The sequence below is a fragment of the Notechis scutatus genome, chromosome 2 (genome assembly GCF_049901735.1).
Source record: "Notechis scutatus isolate UNSWTSFEM ecotype Mainland chromosome 2, rNotScu1.2, whole genome shotgun sequence".
Classification (NCBI taxonomy): Eukaryota; Metazoa; Chordata; class Lepidosauria; order Squamata; family Elapidae; genus Notechis; species Notechis scutatus.
Genome location: NC_142010.1, coordinates 135,662,056 through 135,689,804, shown reverse-complemented (window position 1 = coordinate 135,689,804; position 27,749 = coordinate 135,662,056). Strand labels below are relative to the sequence as shown.

The 27,749-nt window shown below is 43.0% G+C and overlaps 2 protein-coding genes across 3 annotated transcripts in view; one reads left to right on the top strand and one right to left on the bottom strand.

Moving 5' to 3' along the window:
* The window catches only part of FAIM2 (Fas apoptotic inhibitory molecule 2), a 106,413-nt gene that overhangs the window by 75,217 nt on the left and 3,447 nt on the right, over nucleotides 1–27,749 (bottom strand). Inside the window, exons 2-5 of one of the 2 annotated variants that reach the window (XM_087953989.1) lie at nucleotides 11,280–11,407; nucleotides 10,222–10,295; nucleotides 7,946–7,980; nucleotides 6,737–6,815 (exon numbers count right to left, since the gene is read on the bottom strand). The gene's annotated coding sequence lies outside the window, so the exon portion shown is untranslated. Of the gene's footprint in view, nucleotides 1–6,736; nucleotides 6,816–7,945; nucleotides 7,981–10,221; nucleotides 10,296–11,279; nucleotides 11,408–27,749 lie in introns of those variants that run through there. The other variant, XM_087953990.1, reaches the window with a different exon arrangement.
* On the top strand, nucleotides 488–27,749 carry AQP2 (aquaporin 2). Its single transcript, XM_026679960.2, has 4 exons — nucleotides 488–861; nucleotides 11,227–11,391; nucleotides 23,066–23,146; nucleotides 26,104–27,749. The coding sequence occupies exons 1-4, from the start codon at nucleotides 499–501 to the stop codon at nucleotides 26,317–26,319; spliced, it is 825 nt and encodes a 274-aa protein (XP_026535745.1). The 5' UTR covers nucleotides 488–498; the 3' UTR covers nucleotides 26,320–27,749.

The following is a 27,749-nucleotide window of genomic DNA, read 5'->3' as shown; positions in this document are numbered from 1 at the left end:
CCACCCCCAAAACCCCAATAGATTACTTGAAATAAATTCAGATTAAAAACTATGAGCTTTAAAAAAATGGAAAACAGAGGTCAAAAAGACAATGGCAAAAAAACCCTGCCAAATATGTTTGAAAGTATGAAATAAAAGGTTAAGATCTAGTGGGAAGGAAAGACTAGCAAATGTTAATTTTTCAGTTTATCAGAGAAGGCAGAGTCTAAACTGGAATAACTCAACTGGAACAGAAATGAAAAAGCATTAGATTTCCAAACCCCACCTCCATTTAAATAACTTTTACCTGCTCTGCAGGTAAAGATACAGACACACACACACATACATACACACACACACACACACACACACATATACCCTTCTCTCTTTCTCTATGCCTACGTCCACACATACATACGGATTTTGTCCCACCACCTTTCCAGGATACAATATCATCATTGAAAAAGGAAACGTGTAACTACAGCTTTCAACCCAGTCTGATCTGCACCATTGTCATCCATGATGTGGGAACTCCGCTCTGTGGCCTTCACTCGAGCTATCCTTGCTGAATTCCTAGCCACCCTCCTCTTTGTCTTCTTCGGCCTGGGCTCAGCTCTGAACTGGCCTGCTTCCCCACCAAATGTCCTCCAGATCTCCTTTGCATTTGGCTTGGCCATTGGTACCTTGGTTCAAGCAGTGGGTCATGTCAGTGGAGCCCATATTAACCCCGCAGTGACCATGGCCTGCCTGGTGGGCTCTCAAGTCTCCTTCCTCAGGGCCATCTTCTACATGGTGGCACAGATCCTAGGAGCAGTGACGGGGGCTGCTCTCCTGCATCAAATCACTCCGGCTCATATCCGGGGCAGCTTGGCCATCAACAGGGTAAGGATTTTACTGTCTTTAGGAGTGGAAGGGCTGAAGGACTGCAGCTTTCTGGGTCATCACTGTGGTCTATGTGAAGTGTATTAATATGGGTCATGCTAACTCAGTAATGTTTATGTTGAAAGATAGTGGGTCGCTTGAATTTTTCCCAACCTAACAGTTTCTACATGCAAAGTAGATATGCTTCTGCTGAATTACAGTCTTTCCTTTGAGAAACTTGGGTAAAGGAAAGCAATGCTATTTGAAAAGAGGTGAGCAATCTTCCTTTCCCTTACTGCTGATTTTTACTATATCTTTCTTCCAAACTTCATGCATAGAGTTACCAGGACTGCAGAAATCTGGACTATCACTAAATGGTTGGAAAGAGTTGGAGCTCTTAATATTACCCAGATTTTTACCATGATTGGCCCATAGAAGAAATGGATGGGATTTGGATTTTATCTTGACTCATTGAAGTCCAGTGTTATGCAGGACTCAATATATGGGGTTTATGGTTCACAATTCATGCTAAAACATAGGCAGTGTTTGCTTATGATTTACCATAGTGTGTAATCCCAAACCAGGGTGGTTGGTAAATAATATTTTTTTGATCTAATGGGATATGGGTACTCAGCTAGTGGACCAGCTCACTCTTCCCCTTAACTTACTGGGTCTCCCCATACCCAGTTCTTCTAACTGACACTGTTTTAACTAAAGATGCCAGTAATGAAACATGTGCTTTCCTGTTAGGTGGAACTTCTATTAAATTGAGGCTGTAAATTTCAGACTTGCAAGACTTGGTGTTTTCACAAGAATTTTACTTTCCATTCTCTGGAATCTGATGTAGAATATAAGTGCATCACTGGAAGATCTGAAATACTATGTTAGGCTCATGTCATCACAGAGAAAATCTAGAGTCAACACTGACCTGATGGATATAACTCAGGGGTGTCAAACTCAAGGCCCATGGGATGGATGTGGCCCGTGTGGCCAGCCTGGGAGTAGCAAAGGGCCAGCCTGCTGTGCCTCTGCTAGCAAAAACGGTGCACAGGGGGCACAGGTGCCCCCTTGCACCCCATTTTGGCTGGCAGGGTGCTGCTGGAGATGTCTCTCCTGTCTGCTGTCCGGCCTGTCTCCCCGCTCCCCCAGGCCAGCCTGTGCGGGACAACTACAATGCTGATCCAGCCCTCCAAGAAATCCAGTCAAACCCCTGATAAAACCGAACAGACTTTTAGCAACCTACCTTAGGAGGAGAGGACGTATTTTGTTTTACTAATTGCTAAATCACCTTGCTGATCTACAGTATTGTTAATCATTCATAAATCTTCCAATATATCTTCCTCACCACTATCTAGATGTTAAAGATACGTAGATTCCATCACAAAAAAAATATGTGAGTTTTTACTACAGGTCTTTTTGATCCATTTTAGAGCAAGCTAGTTATTATAAATATGATATATCTATTAACATGGGTTCCAAATCTAGCAATGATCTTTGCATATTTCTAGCACTGTAAACTTAATCCTTGCTTAAGCTTTCTGGTTTCTATTCTCCCACAAGGGCCATATGCTATTTAAGGGATTAGCAGTTTGTTTCCCTGTCATATTCCAGTTTCTCTGTGAAAGCAGGTTGCTATGCCTTGATGTTGGCATGGCAAATTGCTACCCAATTGCCAATTTATTTATTTGTTCCGAAAAAAAGCAAGTACTTCCTGACGCTACGTATTATTGCAAAGAATGGCACCTTATCAGCTCAAATATTGCAGGTCCTTCCTTCTCCCTATTTACCTATTTCATAAATTCCAGGGGCTAGTCTTTTTTGACATGGTGTGGCAAATTCTAGAAGACCTACAGAGTTGATATAATCATTATTTAAAGACATTCCCTATGAACCCATAATCCCCTATCTCCTCCCTACTTGATTGTGCTCTCCCAATTTCCCAACACTGAAAGGTTTTCTCAGGGCAAGGGAAAAAAAATTAATTACAGTCATATCTTTTTTATTTTCTTCCAATGCCTCCTGAAAACCAGGGATATTTTTTGGAAATAAAGGCACTTTGCAGTGGGGTGCTGACTTTTTCTTTATATATTTTTTTAAAAATTGAAATAATTTTAAACATTAAACCAGCAAAGTCTTGAGCGTGACAAGTGGATACCCTAATGCCAAAGGGCATCATGTTAGCCATTTCTGAAATTGCTGATCATTAATAGAAAACTGGGATCATAGTAAAATAGATAACATTATTACATGGTAATATTGTAAGGCTATTGCTTCTGATCTCTTATTGTATTAGCCAGCTGTCAGCCAGCTGCTTTTATTAGAATTTTGTGCTCCTGACTAGCAGCTGGCAGCTATGCCATTTAGTACAGCATATTGTCACTAAAGTCTTCAGAGGGATGGGATCATAGTAATATTAGGACAATAGCTTGTGAAGTCTTCCTTTTGGTCTATGGTCTCTAATGAAGTGGCTAGGGTAGGTCTGCTGTACCCTTCTCAGCTGGATCTATGTCCTCCTAGCTGGGTGACCACTGGATTCAGGAGATAGCCAATGCCTTGTTGCAGAGGAGTCAGAGGTGGTATTCAGCAAGTTCTGACCAGTTCTGGAGAACTGGCAAGAAATTTTGAATAGTTCGGAGAACTGGCAAATACCACCTCTGACTGGCTCTGCCCCCATCTATTCTCTGCCTCCCGAGTCCCAGTTGATCGGCTGGGTCTTCTTTTGTTGCCCTGCACAGGGGAACGGAGCTGGAAAGTAGGTTAGTGGGGTGGGGAGGGAATGGGATTTTGCAGTATCCTTCCCCTGCCACACCCACCAAGCCATGCCATACCATGAAGCCATGCCCACAGAACCGGTAGTAAAAAAAATTGAATCCCACCACTGAGAGGGGTGTATGTTCCTGCTGCTTGAAATAAGTTGTAGTGCACCTGCATCTTAACAGTCACTCCCTATTGTTGGCCTGTTTTCAACCTTCCCTTAGGAAAATATTTGAAGCAATAATAGAAAAATAACTGCATAAAACCCTACAATAAATGAATTCTCTGGCCATGGCTCAGGCATGGATATGGCACAAAAATCACTTTAGTGGTGCTAATGAATTATCTTGTTATATTAGAACATAGCAGAGATGTGTGCATGTCTTCTGGCTCTTTTAGTTCTTCTAGTGGATTTCAATACCATCAAAGATGGAATATTTTTGCAAGGGTTAAGAACTGGGACATTGTGCTTTAGAGGAAGAAATTCCAGCTCAGTGGCTTTTGATGTGTGGCACGCAGCAGATTTTGACCCTCTCCTGTTAACTTTCAATATCTGCATAAAGCTAATGGGAGAGGTTATCTGTCACTTTGGATTGGTATCTTCCATATGTGCATGATACCCAATTATACATTGCTACCCTGGCCCACACTCAAAATGCAATCAAGGCAGAGGTGGCATTCAGCAGGAGAACCAATAGTGGAAATTTTGAGTAGTTCAGAGAACCGGCAAATACCACCTCTGACTGGCCCCAAATACCCACCTATTCTGGAGATTTTACAGTATCCTTCCCCTGCCACACCCACCAAGCCACGCCCACAGAACCGGTAGTAAAACAATTTGAATCCCACCACTGAATCAAGGTTTTGTCAAAGTGTTTAGAGGCTGTTAGGACCTGGATAGGAAGAAGCAGATGGACTTAAATCCATGCAAGGCAGAGTTGCTGATTATACATTGAAGATCTTTATGGACCCCAGGGATGTCTCTTGAAGGGATGGCATTGCCTCTGAGCTCTGTGATTTGGTGGGTCCTCCTGAATTCATGGCTACCACTGAGTGAGCAGATACATGTTGTGGTCAGAGGGCCCAGCTAGTGTTTACCACTTAAAACCTGGAGCAGGAGCTAGCACCTGAGACTCATGCTGTCATCATCACCTGGTTGATGCACTTTTGTGGAGACCACCCAGAAACTGTAATTGCAGTATCCCTTGTGCTAACTGGCACAGAATAACATAAAACAACTGGGCTACAAGCCCTGCATTGGCTGCATGTACTTCTCCGGGTGCAATTTAAAGGATCAGTCTTACTTATGAAAGCCCTATATGGCTTGGTGCTGAAGATCACTTCCATCAACCAGATTTGTCCCATCCAATATGAGCACCTTGACGGAAATGCTGGCACAGTAATTCCATACTACCAGGAGATCAGGGTTGCTGAAGCTGGGAGGAAATGCTTTTCTGTAAGTGTTTCCACATTGTACACTAACTAACTACAAGGAACCAGGTTTGTCCTGATCCTGTTGGTTAGAAGCAGGTTAAGCTGCCATTATTCTGGGGAGCCTTTTTAGTTATTTAAATCAGCTCCACCTTAAAGATGATTTTAAATATTTATGTGATCCACATTGAAGATAATTGAAAATATTTTAATGGTTGTATTTATTGTGGGTGTTTTTGTTTATAAACAAAGATTGTCTCCTTTCCATTTGCCTATCCATAAACTAATCTAGCTAATTAAACTCCCTTGTGTTTTTAAGAAGCAGAGCTATCCAACAATATCTAATTTATTAAAAAGAACCATGGTGGCACAGTGGTTAGAATGCAGTATTGCAGGGTAATTTTGCTGACTGCCAGCAGTTTGATTGTCACCAGCTCAAGACTGACTCAGCCTTCTATCCTTCCGAGGTCGGTAAAATGAGGACTCAGATTACTGGGGGCAATATGCTGACTCTGTAAACCACTTAGACAGGACTCTGAAGCTGTATATAAGTCTAAGTGCTATTGATAAGTGCTATTGCTATTACTAGTGTTTGAGGATGTGGCTGAAAAAGGCTGCATTAATCACCATGAAAATCATTTGTACAGCTACCTTGACTTCTTAACTTTGTTGATTATGAATTCTGGGAACCCTTCAATTTATGTGGAATTTATCACTTTGGGAAAGACCAATAAGGCAATGTACTCTAATAAGATTACTAAGATAATTTATTGGAGCAGTTTGTAGAAAGATTCCATATGTAGTATAGCTCAGGAATAATTGACAAACCTCTGGAGACATATGTTGACTATCAAGGCATCCTCAAAGAATCATTAAAGAACAGTTGCCTTTTGGGAATTAAATTAATCCATAATTATTGGAGATTTTACAACACACAAGCAGGAGAAGAACAGGAATGTTTGCATACTTCTAATTGTATACAATTAGGTTTTACAAGTGTAATCTATATGTACATTCAGTTAGGTAATCTGACAGACATCCTTCAAAGATGACACAATCCCCTCTGTCATTTTTAGCATTGTCAGCTACATTTTTATTTGCCAAAATCTTGTGTAAGATATAGCACAGGGCAAGAGACTGGTGTAAGATATCAGTGTAAGATCTCTGCCACAGGGCAAGAGACTGATTTGTAAATGCCAGTAACATTGTAATAATAATCAGATTTTAATCTGCACTTAAATGCATATAAACATACTTAAATGACTGAACATAATAAAAAGACCTACTTGGATACTGGCTTTTTTGTTTTAATCTGGCTGGTCAGATATATGACATTTACTTTCATATTTTGTGTCTTATTTTATTTTATGACCCAATAAAAATGTTAAACATGAGATAGACTTAGGCCTGATTTGCAAAGAAATATGTGAGTAACTCAAACTTAACTATCATGATCCCTTAATATTGCAGCTCAACAACTAGGTATTTCATCTAAATTTTGAGAATATTCTTCATTTGATATAGTCTCAATCAAGCAACAAAGATATGCAACTTCTAGATGACTAGGTAAAGTTAGTTGATTCTTTGTAACTTTTTGTGACTCTATAGAAATAATAATAATTTACTGGCATTAACAAAAGGAAAATGTGATATCACTATGGTGTGAAACTATGAAAATAAATATATTTAACTGTTATATTTGGTTCATTACCTCTGTTGTGACAATACCATACATTTGGCCCTATTTTTCTAGTGCAACCATAACATGTTTATGCTGCTCTTTGTGGACCCTTGGAAAAAAAGAACAAGAAAGAATGTCAGTAGTTAGAGAAGTACACTAACACTTGGCTCTAGATTAGTAGTTCAACTACAACTAACTCACAAGCCATGAAACATCTGATAAACCATCCTCCATCCTCCACCTTACCTTCCTTGCAAAGGTGTGGGTAGATACACAAGACAGGGTGGAAGCTGAGAATACCATATGCCACTTTTAGGTCAGGGAAGAAAAGTGGCACTGTACATGCAATGAATAAGTACACAGAGGAGAACATTTAATGGACACAGAAAATAAAGAAACGAGATGGATATATACCAGGTATACCCAACCTTGGCAACTTTAAGATTTTAGACTTCAACGTCCAGAATTCCATAAGTCTTAAAATTGCCAAGATTAGACTCCTCTGATACATACCATTCACACACGAAACATGTACACACACAAATTATAACCTCCAGGGGGGAAAAAAGGAAAAATGATCTTATACGAAGAGGCTGGGAAAAAAGGACCATAAAAAGAGCATAAAATGGATGTACAACTACCAGACCTTCCTCAGCTTGACACCCTTGGGGAATTGCTTTACCCTGGGATCCTTAACATGGAACCTGTGGACATCAGTCTGCCTACTAACATTTCCTGGTGCCTTTTATTTCTTTTATTTTTTGTTTTCTGAAAAAAAGGGGGGGAGGGCATTACACGGTACAGTGCAAAATAATAACTTCCAGGTTCAATTTTATTTCTAGAATATCTCACTGTGTTGCTCCTTACATGGACTTAGAGACACCTGTAGGAAGTATAACCAGTAGAGAGTTCATGCAAAAGGCAAAGATATTATAAATAGAGCTGATAACTTGGCTGTGTGGGAGGCCTTCCTCCATTTGCCTCTTCTCATAAGTAAGTACACTATGCTATAATTAATCACACCCACCATGTCAGCTTTCTGATGAAAGATGCCATAGCACCCTTTCGATATTCATGTGCTCCTCAGTCAACCCCCCCCCCCCCCAAAAAAGCATGTAGCTTTGAAAAGCCTTCCAATGCAAAAGGCCTATCAAGATAGATTACCATGTTGAGAAAAATATATATGCTGATGTGATGCTCTGTGTTGCTTTTCCTTCCCCATGGGCTCTGTTTACTTACCTAATGAGATTCTGACCCAACCACAGGAATTGCACCTGAAGGAGGGAGATAAATGCTGCTTGAAAGCATGAATTATGCATACACCTTATGCAAGGCAACTGTATCTGAGCAACTGGTTTTTGTTATGGAGCCCTGGATCAGGGCAAGCACAGGGAGGATTTAAAAAGTTAAGATGATTGGCATGACTATGCAATCAAACCCCTACCTCTTTTAATATGCATGCAAGGGTAGGGCTTTAATTGCAGTCACAGTTGCCATCTTCGTTTTTTATCCTCCTGTGGATGCATCTACACCAGATGCTGCATTTTAAAATAATATTTTCCAATAATGTTTTCTATAGATAACAAGGTTACGGCCTAAAGAGAACTCTTAACAGAATGTCACAAGCCATTTGGAGAGGCAAAACTGAAGCACGCCTGATTTTTGTCATGGCCCTCAGCCTAACTTTTAAAGCAGGAGATCAGTTTTTGCTATTGTAATTATTTGTCTCTTCCTCATAGCCTGCTCTGAGGAAGTTATTAGTTGTTTGTCTCTTTCTCTGGAGAAAAAGTTGCTCTGCTCTAGGGAGAAAAAGGTATCAAAAAGAGGAAAATGGTGACAACCAAGAAATAATTGGTGTCCTACCCACGTTTAGCTCTTGACAAACTCATTGATAACTTCAGCCCATGTACTACATAAGACATAAGACATAAGAATTTATTTGTCATTACACTCGCTAACGGGTGCAACGAAATGAGGTGCTCTTCCACAAAGTAAAACTGGACAAACACCACTAAAAGAAAAAAATTGAACTAAACACAACCAACCATACAATAATCTCTATGCAATTTAAAAATGTAAATACCCCATTACTCTCAGCCATTTAAATTCCACAAAAATCTTATAACCCTGCATTCAAACTCAAAACTGCACTTGGATAAAAACTGTTCTTAAATCTGGTTGTCCTTGTTCTTAATACCCTAAATCTCCTTCTCGATGGTAATAGTTCAAAGAGCTGATGTCCCGGATGAGAGGAGTCCAAGATGGTCTCCAAGATGTAGTCCTTGGGAGAAATAGAGATATTTTTTCTACAAACTTCCTAATAGAGGAAAATTGTTTACTACAATGCTTCTGTGAGGCCATTTCCTTCAATGATCAAGCAGATAGAAGTTACAACAAAGACTAGATGTAGGTCACCACCCAGCAAGTCAAATATGATCAAACACAATCTCTGGACCACCAAAGATACAATAACACTGGCCTCTTTGCTGTGTGCTGGGCAGGGCACTAAAACCGGGACCTTGAAGCATATATTAAACCACCCAGAGTACATTAGTGAGCTGCTATCATAGGTTTTATGGGCTTGCATTATAAAGACACATCTATGGAGATTCTCAATCATCCAGGTCATGGTCATCCCAAAGATGCTGTTTCAAAAGGCAACTGGACTTTCTTAGGTTTTTTTTTGCCTTGAAAATGTTCACTTCTCAAACAAAAGAAGCCTTTTGAACAGCATCTTCGGGACATTATGGAGTCACCATTTCTATGAGGGCCAGGTGTGATACTATCAAACATCAAAGTGTTCCAGGATTGCAATGGATATATTCAGTTGCTTAGGTGAGTCACAGATAAAAAATCTCTGCTATTACTAGAATGCTACTTCCCCAATGGCATAGATGCATTCAAAGGTAATCAAACTGCAGTTGTAATAGCAAAAGAAACAAATAATAGAGATCTTATCTATTTAGTTCATTCAACTATTTCTCCTCAGGGTAGTCATATACCAGTAGTATTGAATCAATGACAATGAGATACTATACTATTGTAGTGGAAAGAGAAAACCAGGCAAATACATGGCAGCCCATTTTCCTGATGGATGTGTAATCCTTGATGGGGATCGATTCCCTATTAACATTTTAGGAAGGCAAAAATAAAAATTCACTCTTGATCATTGACATGTTAACATATTGACATGTATTCACACTGATGCATAGCCCAAAGGTAGTGGCCATCTCCATCTTTACTAACAAAACATTATCCAAATGACTGATCCAGGAATGTGGAAAATGGCAACCACCCAAAGTGGTGGTTGGCAGGAAATGTCAATTCCAACAGCAGGCAAGAAAAAAGATGTCACTGGATTGAATTTTCGGAATGTTACAATGATTCTAACAATCTATTTTGTTTGTTTGTTTGTTTGTGAGGGAGGGAGGGAGGGAGGGGAGTAGATGTTGTGTTCTTCGAGTATTCAATTTTAGTACCTATGTTGTATATCAAATTCCATTCATTTCACTTACCTTTCCTAATATACAATATCCAATTCATCAATGGAACATATAGGTGATTTTTACACCTCTAAGGGGTTAAGGGGCTGAAAGAAAATGAAAATACAATGCTCAAATTATTTGTAAACAAAGGCCTCCAGCACTACTTTGTTTTAAAAAAAAAAAACTTAACATTTCAGCAAAATTTAACAATGAAATGCAACTGAAAAGCAGGCTATGGATTCTGCCGGCCAAAGGAAGTCATCTTGTGGGCCCTTGGAAGGAGGCCTTTTCTGTTGCAGAGCCTGATTTTTGGAACACAATTCTCCCCAAGGTTAGACTGCTGGCTTTTCAGAAGGCTCTAAAGGATTGGAATGTGATCCTAGGCACGTGGGTGGGTTAGAATGCTAGCGAGACTGGTGATGGGGTTATGATTTGGTTTGTCTTGGTTTGGTTCCTTACCTGCTTTTTAAACTTTTGTATTAAGATTTTTCATGAGGTTTTTTTTTTTTTAATGTTGTAAGCCATCCAGAATCACAATTGTGAGATAGGCTTTTATATACATTGAGGAAATAAAACAAATCATAAATTTAATTTTAAAGACCCCTGTTAAGTTTGGAGAATAAGGAGACCAGACATCTGACCAGTGACTTCAACTCTTTAATAATAACAGGAATCAGAATGGAACAGAGCAATGCTATGGGCAGCAGTAACCCTTTTATAGGGTTAGCTGCTGCCTTATTAACCAATGAAAATGTGCAACAGGTTCCAACTACTGACCAATAAGGACAGTCCCAAAAGTGGCCAATCAGGGACTGGTTCTGGCCCAATCCCAAGTTGTTGTATAAGGACCAATCAAGTGTGCAGGTTTTCAACCCCTAATTTGCATTTAGGTTATTCATTTTTATTGATTCACAACAACCCCAGTACTGTATTCGACATACTAAATTCTGAAGAGGGTTTTAAAAAGTGTTTCAGCTATCATAAAAGCAACTGATTTCAGAAAGGGCACTTTAATTTTCTCCTGCTTTCTTCTAGGTGCAAAACAACACAACATCCGGACAAGCTGTCGCCATGGAGATTTTCCTCACTTTTCAATTGGTCCTGTGCATTTTTGCCTCCACTGATGATAACAGGAGCGACAACTTGGGATCTCCAGCTTTGTCCATTGGTTTCTCTGTCGTCCTGGGTCATCTCATTGGGGTGCGTAACCAGATTGCTGCGCAAAATTAAGCAAGGATGTTAAATTGAAATTTAATAAAGTTTGGGGGATGGACAATAATATTGACCATCAAACCCAAATTTTAGAGTTGAAAGAGTGGCCCTTTTCAAGTGGAGTTTCACATGGCTGAAAATCTGAGCAATTTTCTCTGGATTCAACACATAGCTAGTCATTGAATCCAGATTCAATGGGTTTGGGCTGCACATAGTTGAGTTCCAATGTGGCTGCCTCTCCCTACTTTTCTAGATAGCAACCAATCTGAGATCCTATTATTAAGAGGATGCTATCATCAATTAGGATTCAATTCATCCTTAGCTACTTGCTGAGATAGATCAGGAGTACAAGTGATCGCATTTAATAGTTTAGTGCATCAATCTGTTTAGTGGTACTCATAATGGCTGCCCTTGCTAATTAGTTGTTATAAGACAATCTCAATGATAAAAATGTGGCTTTTTTGGCTTGCATGAAAGGGCTTCTTTCTTCCTTTCCCAATTCTGTCCAATTACAGGTAGTCCTCAACTTATGGCCACAACTTAGCCCAAAATTTCTGTTGGTAAGCAAGAAAGCTATTAAGTGAGTTTTGCCTCATTTCATAACCTTTCTTGTCACCGTTGTTAAGTATTACTGCAGTTGTTAGGAACACCGGTTGTTAAATGAATCTGGCTTCCCCATTGGCTTTGCTTGTCAGAAGATTGCAAAAGGTGATCATACGACCCTGGGACACTGCAATCATCATAAATATGAGTCCGTTGCCAGGCAACTGAATTTTGAACATATGCCCATGGGGATGCTACAATCGTCATGTGAAAAATGAACAAAAGTTATTTTTTTTCAGTGTCGTCGTAATTTTGAACAGTCGCTATATCAAAGGGTAAGTCAAGAACAACCTGTACTTTCAAAAAATTCCCCATGAAGATTATTCCAGTCCTCTGCAACTGAGTTTTAGACTTAGAAGTGGCTGCAAGGAAGGATGTTCTCCACTCCTTATTTTACCATGGTGGTGCAGTGGTTAGAATGCAGTATTGCAGGCTAACTTTGCATTTCCACTGCCACACGTTGAATCCTGACTGGATAAAGATTGATTCACCATAGAGAGTATCTTAATTTACTGCACCTCTGTATCACAGGTGGTATTCAGCAGGTTCTGATCAGTTCTGGAGAACCAGTAGCAGAAATTTTGAGTAGTTCGGAGAAACGGCAAATACCACCTCTGACTGGAGATTTTACAGTATCCTTCTCCTACCATGCCCACCAAGCCACACGCACAGAACCAGTAGTAAAAAAAATTGAATCCCACCACTGATCTGTATGGTTTGCCAATTGCACAGTGGCAGATAGGACAGCACTCCAGAGGGTTAACATCATTGCCCAGAAGATCATTGGTTGCCCTCTCCCCTCTTTGGAAGAGCTTTATAGCTCCCACTGCCTTAAGAAAGTTCAAAATATTCTCAAAGATCCATCTCATCCTGGGAACCCTTTTTTTGAACTATTACCATCTGGCAGACAGTACAGAATAATAAAAACAAGGACAAATAGGCTGAAAAACAGCTTCTATCCCAGGGCAGTAACTCTATTGAATTCTACTGTATAGTGCAGTGTTGGTGCGGTGTCGGGGGTTTTCAATTCAATGTATGGAGTGTGAAGGATCTGCGTTTGTCTTTATTTTCATGGTCATGATATGCACTGAAGATGGTGTTTGATTTGGTTGTACGAGGTGCAATGACAATAAAGTAAACTAAAACTAAAATTCCATTTTCCATCCTTCCAAGGTGGGTAAAATGATTACCCAGATTGTTGGGGGCAATATGCTGACCCTGTAAACCACTTAGAGAAGGCTGCAAAGCACTATAAAGTGGTATATAAGTCTAAGTGCTATTGCTATTTACAGATAGCAAGATAAACCACAGCAGAATGACAAGTCTAATGGAACATGATTTTCTGTTGAAAAAATAGTACAGTATGTTCTGTACGATCCATTAACATACTTGCAAACACCGCGCCGTGATTGGCCAGAGCGCACGGCGACCTGATTGGCCAAGCGAGCCACACTGATTGGCTCGCCGCGAATCCCGCGATTGGTGGAAACTAATCGCGGGAGATTCAAGCGGTGCCATTGGCCGCGCCGCCGCAGCCAGGGAATAAAAGCCGCTGTTTTTCTACTAGAGCCCGAGCCGATCTCGGGACTTAATAAAGAGCTGAACTAAGTCACTGGCTCCCGAGTCTCCTTTCCCTGTGACGGACACGACACTGGAGACGAAGGTGGGATCCCGGAACTGAGCCCCACCGAGCATGTGGTCCCGAGGAACGAGATCGACGAGATGGCCAGCCTCGCACCGCCCGCACCCTTTAACCAAGCTACTGAGGACTGGGAATCATACATTGATCGGTTCCTGATGTTCCTAGAAAGTAGCAACCTCAAGGACGCAAACGGGCAGAAAAAAGGGCTGTTTTCCTGACACACTGCGAGCCCGCAGTGTTTAAGATGGCGAAAGCCCTTGCGAAACCCGAGGACGTGAAGGCGATGGACTGGGCTGACTCGAGCCGCTGCTCAAGCCACTGTGCTCCCGCCGTGCCCACCCTCATCAGGCGGCATGACTTCTACCGGAGGGACCAGAAGCCGGGTGAGAGCATCAGTGATTTCATGGCAGACCCACGGAATCTAGGGGGCATGTGCGGTTTCACGGATATGGACGAGGCACTACGAGACCGCGTCGCCCTCGGGCTCAAGGACCTGGTCCTACAAAGCCAGCTGATGGCAAAAGGAGACATCTCCCTTGCCGACGCTTCTTGCCGAGGCCACCGCAGCCGAGGCGACCTGGAAATCGGCGGCTCGAATGTGGAGACTGGACACCGGGACCGAGCCGCGACCTCCGAGGCGGGTACGACAACCGAGATGCGCCCAGAAGCAAGCCGCCGAGAAACCACCACCACCCACCAGGGCGACCTCGACTCCGCCTCCGACACCACGGATGAAGAGGAGGACATCCATCGACTCCAAACAGAATGAGACCGGCACGATCGACGGAGTCGTAAGTCGGGACCCCAATGTGCCGGGTGCAGGGGCGACCACCCTCGATCGGAGTGCCGGTTTTTCGATGCGATCTGCCAGCACTGCGATAAAAGAGGCCACATCGCCTGAGTCTGCCAACTCAAGAAAGCCTACAGCCCCGACGACGAGACAACGGCGACCGGAGATGAGATGGCACCCCCCAGGCCCAGGGACCGACAAGCCGAGGGTCGTTGGGACCGGGACGGACGGGCCGACGGACGGCGAACCGGCCGGAGAGAGGAGACCCACCAGACGGTCGCCATCGCCATTCATCAAGCGCAGACGCCCGAAAAGTATACGTGGAAGTGGGCATCGAGGGCAAGCCATGCAAGATGGAGGTGGACTCGGTCCTACTCTCTCCATGGTTGCATGGCGGGAAATCAAGTGCCTGGTGCCTGCAATCCACAAGAGGGGCTGGAAAGCCAGAAGTTAATCCTTAAAGACTACCAAGAGAACCGCATCCCGGTAGTCGGAACAGGACACTTCGGTAACATTCAAGGGGCGCACAGCAAGGCTTCCCCGACGGTCGTGGACCGAGACCACCCCAGCCTTTTGGGACTATAGTGGTTCGCGCCGCCGGCATCGAAGTGACGGGCATCGACCACGCCGCAGAGGCAGACTGGGAAGAGCAACTCGCAAGGGACTTCCAGGAAGTGTTCGACGGCACCTAGGCAAGTACCGAGGGCCCCTATTTCCTTCAGTCTAGACCCCAGCGTCCCCGATACGCCTAAAACCATGGCGGGTACCTTTCGCACTCCGGCCCAAGATCGATGAGCAGATAGACAAACTCATCAAACAGGGGGTCCTAGAGCCAACTGATCACGCCCGGTGGGAGACCCCATAGTCACCCCAGTCAAGCCCGATGGGTTGGTGAGAATCTGTGGGGACTATAAGGCCACCCTAAACTGCGCCACAACAAAGTGCCTACCCCGTCCCAGTAGTGCAGCACCTCTTACACTCACTGGGGGAGGCAAGGTTTTGCGGCTCGACCTGGCACAAGCCTACCAACAATTACCGGTCGATGCAGAAACCGCCGAGGCGCAGACCATAGTAACCCACCGGGGCTTTTTGCTGTAAGAGACTCCAGTTTGGAGTCAGCGTGGCCCCAGGAATTTTCCACAGCCTCATGGAGAGACTCCTACAAGGAATCAAGGGGTGGTGCCCTACTTTGACGACGTACTGGTGTCAGCAACCAACCAAAAAGAACTGGAGGGTCGCCTGAGGGAGGTACTAACAAAATTCAAAGAGGCCGGACTAAAAGCCAAAAAAGAAAATGCCAGCTGTATACAGAGAGGGTCGAGTTCCTAGGATACCTCCTAGACTGGCACGGCATTCACCCAACCGAGAAAAATCAGAGCCATCAAAGAAGCCCCCAGACCAAGGAACAAAACAGAATTGCAGGCATTTCTTGGGCTGATTAATTTCTACAATGTTTTCCTACCCCAAAAGGCAACCGCGGCGGAACCGTGCATAGGCTGCTCGATAAAACAGCCACCTGGACCTGGGGGAAACGAGAGAAGCCGCTTTCAACCAAACCAAGGACCTACTCACATCGGATGCCGTCCTCATCCAATACAACGAGACCCTCCCGCTGACAGTCACGTGCGACGCATCACCGTCGGGATCAGGGCGATCCTCAGCCACACACTCCCGAACGGAAATGAAGCACCCATCGCTTTTACTCGAGAACCTTGTCGAAGCCGGAAAGGAACTATAGCCAACTCGACAAGGAAGCCCTGGCAATCATCGCCGCCATCAAAAGGTTCCACAGTACCTTTACGGCCGAACATTCACCATCATCACAGACCACAAACCGTTGTTGGGCATCCTGGCAGGAAACAAGGCCACCCCAACATTCTATCCCCAAGAATGACAAGGTGGTCTGAATTCCTCACCGCCTACAGTTACTGGCTGACCCATCGACCCGGCAAAATGATCACACACGCGGACGCCTTGAGCCGCACCCCGCTACCCGACCTGGACGCCGACCCAGCACCCACAACATCCACCCTGAGCATCGAGGCCATACCCAACCTCCCCCTAACCGCGTCAGACATTGCCCACGAAACAAATAAAGACAAACGTCTGGCGCGGGTATTGCAATGGGTGGAGAAGGGCTGGCCGGAAAAAGACGTTGATGAGACATTCAGGACTTTTAAAAACAAGCAAATGGAACTTTCCACACAGAAAGGGTGTATACTATGGGGGACAGGGTGGTAATCCCAGAAAAATTACAAAAAGGTTCTTGGATTTGTTACACGAGGGGCATCCGGGCATCGTCAGGTCAAAAGCCCTGGCCAGAAGCTACGCTTGGTGGCCAGGAATGGACAAACAAATTGAAGCCTGGGTAGCTAACTGCAAGCAATGCCAGGAATCCAGGCCTAGCCCGCCCGCCGCCCCACCCTGGAATGGGAAACCCCAGGGGACCATGGTCCAGGATACACATAGATTTCGCCGGGCCCACTAAAGGACATACATTCCTTATAACGGTAGACGCTTACTCCAATTGGCTGGAGGTAAGCAACATGAAAACTACCACAACCGAGGCCATCATCCGAGAACTCAACAGACTATTCTCGACCCACGGCCTCCCGGACGTAATAGTGTCAGATAACAGACCACACTTCACCGCACTCGACTCGAAATTCCTAGCGGAACGGGGAATACTGCACGCCCTGACAGCGCTGGCTCATCCGGCGGCGAACGGTAGGGCGGAACGAATGGTCCAATTCACAAAGAAAACAATTCAAAAAATCGAGACTGGGGACATGCAGGAAAAAATAAATAAACCACTTTTTATCCAACACATAACCCCAAATACAACGACCAACAAAAGCCCCGCAGAACTCCTAATGGGGAGGAAACTAAGGTCCCTCCTGGATAGGCTACACCCCACATACAACCCCAAAAACCCACCAACTCATCAAGCAGGTACCGAACATTCTCACCAGGAGACACGGTATACGCAAAAACCTGAGAGGGGACCCCTCTGGATACTGGCGACGATAACCCAGGCAACAGGTCCCCGCTTCTTACCGGCTACAAACAACCGACAGACGAGCATGGAACGACACATCGATCAAATAAGATCGAGAACAACCACAGGAAACACAACCAACACGCAAACAAACACAAACATACACCCAGAAGGAGAAGGAACCCCCAGCACAAACCAAGAGGGGAGGGAGGCCCGGAATCGACCTCAACCAGAAAGAAATCCGAATACTCACCAACCGAGACAGAAACAGACACCCAGCTCGAAGCCTCACCAGGGAGAAACAGCCAGGCCAGCTCAACCAGCCCAGAAAGACCAGACGGGAGCGGCAACACCAGCAGCTCGACCAGCCCGGGTAGACTGGGAGGGAACTGCGACGAAAGGCCCGGCTCACCTTTCCAGGTGGTTCCATCAACGAGGCAGAGAGCAACACAGAACCCGACCGAACTGGCCGAAGGCCAATCATCAACTAACCTGCGCAGGTCAAGTAGGCAAGACGGAGCCCCGCCACTTACGGGACTACGTTACGTAGGACCATACCAAGAGGGAGGGGTGTTCTGTACGATCCATTAACATACTTGCAAACACCGCGCCGTGATTGGCCAGAGCGCACAGCGACCTGATTGGCCAAGCGAGCCGCACTGATTGGCCCGCCGTGAATCCCCACGATTGGTGGAAACTAATCGCAGGAGATTCGGCAGTGCCATTGGCCGCGGCCGCGCTGCCAGGGAATAAAAGCTGCCGTTTTTCTACTAGAGCCCGAGCCGATCTCGGGACTTAATAAAAAGCTGAACTAAGTCACTGGCTCCCGAGTCTCCTTTCCCTGCGATGGACACGACACAGTAAATGTTGCTTTTAACAGAAGCATGGAAGCTTTGTTTTTAAAGGTGCCATATTAAGATTCAGAGATATCTATATAATTACCTGGCATAAAACATCCAGTTCATATATAGACCAATTATTCAAGTATATGTTTATTTTTTATTTCAATCCAGTCTTCCTCCTGAGTGATTTGGACTTTTCCCCCCCCCTGATTATTTTGGCTCTTCTTGAAATCTAATGCTTTCTTATCCTCTCCAAAGTTTTACTCACCCTTGCTTTTCATTTTCTGATAATCACATCAGAAAACTCAGGAAATTACACCACAAGAACTCAAGAAGTTGCAACACAGCAAATGACCCAGGATATCACAGCACAAGACCAAGGATACCACAGCAATAAGTCTCACAAGGTCATCACACAACCCACTACCCAAGCCATTACTACACAGGAGGCTAATGGAAAAAAGATCAGTACAAAACAAACGACCCAGGAGATTACAGCACAAGATCCAGGATATCTCCAAAACTCACAAGGCCATCACACAGCCCATTATACCAACATCAACTCCATCAACCAATCAAGAGGCAGCCGCGCAGCCAACCAGGCCAGCACACCAGCCCCCACCACCAGTATTTATAGAGAGACGACAGCTCCGATCACACACTGCTTGCACTGGCACGAAGCCGAAAGCACCAGCCTGAGGATGGCGAGTGGGACCTCGCCGAAACGTCACCAAGTTACTCTTAATCTTATACGGGAAAAGACCCGAACACACCTAGACCTACACACACACACACACACACACACACACAAATATATATATATATATATATATATATATATATATATATATATATATATATATATATATATGGATCTTTGGTTATTCGGGTTTTCTCCCGCGTAAAATTGGAAGTATCTAGGCAACGTTTCGATGACGTCTCATTCATCATATTCAGGCTTGTGTCTTCGGCTTTGTGCTTCTCAGAGTAATGTGAGCTTGCAGCTGCTTCTTCCTTTTAACTGCTAGTGGGGGTGTGACTTGATTGGGTGGGGGACACGACCACGACCAGATGCGGCACGACCACGAACGCAAAGCCAAACAGCAGGATCACAGCTCACCAGCTCAAATCCCCCAGCAACTAAGACTAACCTGAGCACAACCAAGCCCCCACTTGAACAGAACACACCCCCAGCCAATCAGAACACAGCCAAACCCCCAACCAATGAGAACACACCCCCAGCCAATCAGAACACAGCCAAGCCCCCACCCAATCAAGTCACACCCCCACTAGCAGTTAAAAGGAAGAAGCAGCTGCAAGCTCACATTACTCTGAGAAGCACAAAGCCGAAGACACAAGCCTGAAGATGATGAATGAGACTTCATCGAAACGTTGCCTAGATACTTCCAATTTTACGCGGGAGAAAACCCGAATAACCAAAGATCCACATACAAATACCTGCGAGAACCTCAGAAAACATATACATATACATATACATACACACACACACACACACACACACACACACACACACACATATGGTAATCAGCTTTGTTTGGGTATTTTCCCACGTCATTATAGTTGTGCTTTTAAAGTTGTAGCAACGTTTCGGCAGAATCTCATCTGCCATCATCAGGCTTCTGTATTGTGTTCGTCTGTGAGTCAGACTTTCTGACTCACAGACGAACACAATAAATACAGAAGCCTGATGATGAGTCAGACTTTCTGACTCACAGACGAACACAATACAGAAGCCTGATGATGGCAGATGAGATTCTGCCGAAACTTTGCTACAACTTTAAAAGCACATCTACAATGACGTGGGAAAATACCCGAACAAAGCTGAATACCATATATACATACATACATACATACATACATACATACATACATACATATATATATATATATATATATATATATATATATACACACTTGTTTTCGTAGATTTTCACAGGTACAGGTATGTAGGTCTAGGTGTGTTCGGGTCTTTTCCCGTGTAAGATTAAGAGTACTCTTAATCTTACACAGGAAAAGACCCAAACACACCTAGACCTACATACATACATACATACATACATACATACATACATACACATATACATACACACATACAGTACATACATAGATACATACATATATAAAACGTATCCTGAAAAGAACTGAAATGGCTCTACTCAGGAACGAGCTCCACAGAAAGAGAATCCAACTCGATCAGTTAAATAAAGACCTTCTAACCCTACACCTGGAATTGAGCAACAAAATCCACCCTCTACTTTGGGACAAGATAAAACAACTTACAACTTGGAGAGCTGAAACTGAAACCACTTATAAAAATGACAAACTCCTGAAGAAATTAAAGAAATTAGAACATGACAAGAAAGCCCCCAACAACTCACAACAACACCTGAAACAATTAGTATACAACGTTTCCAACAGAGAACTCACCAAAACAGAAACAGATGTCCTAACCAAAGGATTCAGTTATGTTATAGCACCCAAAAAATCCCCACAGAATCCATCATATGCGGAGTGGAATCCAGCCTAACTAAATTAAATACAGATGAAGCTGATAGAATAAGACACCGTCACTAACATCCTATGCACAAGCAAACCATCCAAAAGCAACCTGCACAAAGAGGAACTAAAAGCCCTGCAAGCCCTAAGGAACGACAGCAGCATAATCATACTTCCAGCAGATAAAGGTAATGCCACAGCAGTAATGGATAGAAAAGACTACAAAACAAAATTGACAGTCCTACTCCAAGACTCCACATACAAACCCATAAACACGGACCCAACCACATATCTGGAAAAAACAACCAAGAAGAAAATCATAACCAGCAACATGAGCAAAGAGATCCAACAGATGATCATCCCAAGAGAAAAATCTTCCAGATGCCCCAAACTATACGGCCTCCCCAAAATACACAAAGAAGGCATACCCCTCAGACCCATAGTCAGTTCCAGAGGAGCACCACTACAAAACCTAGCCAAATACCTAGCAAAGCAGCTACAGCCCCATGCTGAAGCAGCAGCTTCACATGTACAAAACTCATACCACCTCTTGGAAATAATCAAAGATCTACACGTGGAACAAAAAGATCTGCTTGTAAGTTTCGATGTGGTTTCATTATTCACTCAAGTCCCGATAAAAGAAACTCTTGAAATCATCAAAAATAAATACCAACAAGCTAAACACCTCATGGAGCTAGCAGAACACTGCTTAACCAACACATATTTCATATACAAAGGACAAAGATACAAGCAAATTGAAGGAGCCCCGATGGGATCACCACTGTCACCCATCATTGCAAACTTGTTCATGGAAGAATTTGAATCCAGAGCCCTAGCCAATGCCACCTATTGATGACACATTTGTTATTTGGCCCCATGGAAAAGAAAACCTAAACAATTTCCTAACACACCTAAACAGCACACACCCCAAAATCAAATTCACCATGGAAACGGAAACAAACAAACAACTACCATTCCTAGATGTACTAATCTACAAAAAAACAGATGGCACACTAGGACACACCATATACCAGAAGAAAACATACACCAACTGCTACCTCAACACCCAATCCCACCACCACCCAGCACAGATAAACTCCATGGCCAAAACACTAATTGCCAGAACCAAACACCTGGCAGACAAGACACACATAAAGACTGAACTATGCACCCTGACTAAAGTACTGACAGCCAACGGCTTCCACAAAAGCAAAATCACAGGCCTGATCCACAAAAACACACTGAGACATACTGGAGACCTAGAAGATGAACAGACCTATGGAATAGCTGTCCTGCCCTACATAAGAGGTACTACAGACAAAATCAGCAAGATACTACACAGGCATCACATCAAGACTGCCTTCAAAACAGACAGAAAAATAGGAGCCATCCTAAGAAACCCCAAAGATAAAATTAACCTGGAAAACCAAGGCATATATGAAGTCTCCTGCTCATCATGCCCTGCCACATACATTGGACAGACCAATAGAAGAATAAGTACCCGCCTGGATGAACACAAAAATGCAGTAAAAAAGCTGGAACACACTTCCTCACCAGTCCAAGACATGAAAGCCACAGGTCATAGCATCAACTTCAATGGCACCAAAACCCTAGCCGCTATAGAAAACCCCAGCTACAGAATTATCAGAGAAGCCATAAAGATTGAAAAAAGACCTGAAAGCATGAATAGAAGAGATGATTCCCCCAGATTGTCAATTATTTGGAAGCCTGCACTCACAAACAAAAAAATCTCCATACCACAAGCCAAGCAAACACCTGGGCACAAACAGACACCCCCCCGATACCTCCAGCTCAAACACACCCCAACCAGGCACCCAGATGAAACCTAGCTTCTTAACAAATGATAGCTGTCCATTTACTCGGAGCCAAGCTGCACTAAAAGCCTCCAATACAGGAAACACAATGTTGCCAGCCAATCAAGACAAAAAAATGCTACAAAACAGACAGAAGATATTAGAAACACCAATCAAGCAGAACACAGCAAACCCCAAGACCAATAAACACAGACCAAGACTCCCAACCAATCAGGATGAAGAAAAAACCATTCTGGCACAGCAGTAGGCTAGCACCAAATTTAAAACAGAAACGGCTGTGAAAGCCTGACTCACAGACAAACACAATACACAAGCCTGATGATGGCAGATGAGATTCTGCCGAAACGTTGCTACAACTTTAAAAGCACAACTATAATGACATAGGAAAATATATATATTTCATCACTAATTTCATCCTATTTTTTTTCTACCTAGATCTACTACACTGGCTGTTCCATGAATCCTGCTAGATCTTTTGCCCCTGCTGTGATTCTTGGTGAATTTGACAACCATTGGGTAAGACACCTGGCCAACCTTTCTCCACTGGATTCTGTGGAAGGGGTTCTGCTAGAGATCTTGATTTAAAAAAACAAAAAAGACATATTTTCTTTCACTTCAAACACAGTGCAATACTAACACTTTCAATAATGGGATCTTCTACTCACAGCAACCCAAATGCCTGTCTGCCATTTTGTTGTAGTGATGTGGTAATCATTGAAAACATAGTGTATGTTAAAAATGAAATGCATTCTGAAGTTATCACATTTTTTGTGATTTTCAATGCAACAGTTCCAACAAACCCAAACATTGTTTCAGTTTTCTCCAGGTACGAAGGATGAGAAAACCTGCTCTGGATAATCTATAATTGCAACAGACCACTAAAAAGGGATAGCAATGTTTGGAGGTTTGTGAATCTTAGGGGGTCTCTCAACCATTGGGGACATACCATAATCCATATAAGCAAGCATATTCATTAACTTGATCATTGACAGATTCACATGTTTGCATATTCCCTTTTGTCTCTCGTATGTACATAGACAGGTATTCTCTGACTTCTCATGAAACAAGCCTAGCTTGTATCCTCTCTTCCCTCAGTATTTTTTAAAAGGGGGATTGCATTTTCTCTATTCCTATTAATTTCGGTAAAATTAGTTAGATGGAAGGGGAAGATTTCCTACCCCCAAATATCCTTACTAGGATTGCTGAATCTCAGAAAAATTATGAAAGAAGAGATGGGCCTTAGAGACCAAAGCTGAGGACACCACACAATTCATGTCGTTGTACTACCCAAGTGTGACCAAGAATTCAATGAATAATCCTCTTTTCTGCCATTCTTTTCACACCACGGGACATGGATGTGAATCCTCAGAATACAGTCTCCCTCTTCTCTGACTCACATCCATGTGTGGCCGGCAGAAGGCGTGTGTACACATGTGTGGCGGAGCTGAGCTGGGGAAACAGCTCATGGGCCCACAGAGAAGGCAAAAGGCAAGGTGCAGAAACAAGATGAAACCATCTGCTCTGTGTGGTCCTGTCCATTTCTTCTAGCAGCACAAGGTGTCTCTCTGCAAGCCTCTGATTAAACAGAGGTCTTCAAACTTGACAGCTTTAAGACTTGTGGACTTCAACTCCCAGAATTCCTCCTCCAGTCATGTTAGCTCAGGAATTAAAGCATAACCTTACAAGAAGGAAAGAACGATCACTGACCAGAAATAACTGAGAATAGGCAGTGCCATGAATAATCTGGCTCAGTGCCATGTAGGACTTTACAGGTGATCTCTAACAATTTAAATTGTACCCAGAGGCATATTGGAAATCAGTGCAGTTTATGAGCAGACATGCTACCTGGGAATGCCAGGTGAATCCTAAACAGTGCAGTACTGTTGCGCGTAGACCAACTGCAGCTTCCAAATGTTCTTCAACAACAGCCCCATTTAGATTACATTACAATAGTCAAAGCAGGAAGGGACTAAAGTATGAATGATTGACAGCAAAGCCTCTCCTTCTAAGAAGGGCTACAACTGGCACACAATTTTTTTAACGAGAAGACTTTTCAATGGTTTGGCAATGGATTAGCACCCCATTCCAGCTGTAATGTGAACATTTCAGGCTCTTGTTTCAACCAGTTTCAGGCCAGTTTGTTAGTGGATGTGACTTTGTTTTTTGTGTGTGTGTGCGTGGTTTTTTTTTTGGAGACTTTTAACATTCATATTCAATGAAGTCAAAGAATGAAGGAAGCAAAATCCTTTGGCAGTTGTCCATGAACTCCCCAGCTGCACTGTTAGCATCTTAGTTATGTTGCCTTAGTTGGAAGGTATGAAGTAACTCAGCACTGACATCTGAATAACAGGAAATAATACCTTGTTTGCTTTTCCAGTTGGGTGGATGTACTTTGGCATTCTATACTCCACATTCCCCAAACTGGTGCTTTCCAAACGAAGGGCCGCTTAACTATAAACCCCATTGCCCATTGCTTGAATATACTTTGCAGAGAAGCTTTTGTAACTGGTTTCCTTGATGAGAAAGGTCAGACAATTGTATGAAGCTTCTTGGATTGGAAACAGATTGAAAACCACTGTGATGAGGAGTTGTAATGTATGCTGAGTCTAGAATTACCATTAAGGATTATTATATTATTGATTAACTAGTAATCATTAGTTTAGCTGCCCCATGGTCACCAAGAGCTGAATTATGAGCAGAAGGCTCTCTGGCTGTTGTTGACTGAGTTACTCACACCTCAGGGCAACGCAGGAAGGTTTGGAAGTCAAAGAAGAAGGAATTCCAGATGCAAGGATCAAAAGTTATCAGGAGTTTCATGGCTTTGTAAATGCTGGAGAAACCTAGGAAGATAAGTGATTTGGAGAAATACTGTAACTAAAGGGAAGAAGGAGGCCTTCAAAAATAGCGAGATGGACAGCAAACATATTTAATAAAATAAAAACTAAAACAAGAAGAAAAAAAAGGAGTGTAGAATCACTGAATTCACTAATTGACTCTTGAGGCCAGAATCCATATATATGGGGAGGGGTGGTGGGGAAGGAAGCAGCCTGCCATTCTTTCCCTGACTTCTCCAATAAATTACTTTAAATCTATTTTCATGACATCCTTCCTGTCCATAGAATAAAATGTGGATGAAATGATGGTGTTTAACTCAAATAAAGCTACCTATTGTCTTTGGTAGTGGCATGGTGGCACAGGGCTTAGAATGCAGTATTGCAGTCTAATTCTGCCCTCAGCTGTGAGTTTGATCCTGACCAATTCAGCCTTCCACCCTTCCGAGGTCAGTAAAATGAGGACCCAAATTGTTGGTGGGCAATGTAACATTGTAAACTGCTCAGAGAGTACTGTAAAGCACTATGGGGTTGTATAGAAGTGCTATAGTTATTGCTATTTTGCTTGTTTATATTACCTGAGAGTAATCATGGTCTCTGCCATCTTCTGAGTCTCTCTCATGTTGTCATTTCCATGCACAGGTCTTCTGGCTGGGTCCCATGGTTGGAGCAGTGGTGGCTTCCTTGCTCTACAATTATGTTTTCTTCCCTCATAGAAAGACTCTGTCGGAGAGGCTAGCAATCTTCAAAGGCTATGAGCCAGAGGAGGACTGGGAAGAGCGTGAAGTTCGCAGGAGGCAGTCAATGGAGCTGCACTCTCCCCAGACTTTGCCTCGGGGAGTGATGGAAAAAGTCTAAAGAACCTGAGAGCCAGTAAAAGGAGCAGGTCATAGCTAACCACGTTCTTCTGAGCCAAATAGGCATCCATATATGCTACAGATACAGTGTGTGAATTAAGCTCTTCCTGGGTCAGAGTGGCTGTTCATCTGTTGTGGACATCCAAGTGTGCATATCCATTTTCTCCTCAAATTGTCAACAATGTACCTTTTGCTCTCTGGGATGCTCTTAAGAGCTTTAAAGCAGTTGATCTAGAAGGAGCACATCACAGCGATTTATATACACTGATGAAAGAGTTCACTGATCGCATTTTTCTTCTCTGGTTCAAGCTAGCTAAATTTCACATGAGTTTTCTAGGATCTCGCATGAAGAATTCTGGAAATTCTTTATCTCCCTCCCTCCCTCTGTCACTTCTCTTATCTAGTTTGGGTATGTTGTCCCCTACAGGCACTGCAATTGCAGTTTCTGGAGGTAATAATGGTACTCAGAATGATGGCTGGGAAAATTTAAGGAACAGAAATAATACTCTCCTAGGTCTTGTAAATAAATTGCACTCTTAATTATTTACTTCAAAGCGTGCAAGCTTACATAGTAGCTTTAGGTTGCAATCCTAAATATTATTCCCTAAAGAGTAAAGACCATGGAATAAAATAGGATTTGAGTAAGCACGCATAGGATTATTTTGCCCATCTCATAAACACCAGCCATATCATTTTATTCCTCATCCAGTTTCTCATGGTGTACACAATGGTTTCCTTCTCTATGGTTTTATATATTTTATTACAATACAATGTAGTGCTTATGCCAAATTTTAGATCAAAGATCTTGAGATCAGATCTATTTGTTGCAGCCACATTCATTTTTTAAAAAAATCAAAGGTGTTTGTAACAAACTTCTTAAATTACAACTCCATTAATACTTTCAGATGGTGGGAGGGCATCTATCTGCAAAATCAAAAGGAAGAAACAAGCCCTGGCCTGTGCCACCTTTCCCAGAGATATTGTTCTAGGCAAAAATTGTTTTCCATTGTTGTACATGTTCTTTTCATTTTGCAAAGCTTGAAGCATTGTTGCCTTGGATCATTTTTCCATGCAATTGGGAGCAGGGTGGGTATGTTTTAGTCAAAGCAGCATTTGCGTATCTGTGTGCGTGAATCATTCAAAATGCATTGCTAAATATCACTTCCTTGTTTTTCATATAGCATTCTTTAAAGAAATGAGATCTTTTTAAAAATGAAGCACTTTTCACATGATTGCCTTTTTTTAAAAAAAAAAATTGCATCATGTGTTTGGCATAAGATGCCTTTGATGCTGTGGGTTGATATGCACTAAACTATACCAAACTACCTAATACAGATGCCTTATACCTAATGCCTTGCGGATAAGGTGCAACTATTGGAAGGATGAATCAGAAGCTGTGCAATAAAATTGATACTGTAAAAAGCATTACAC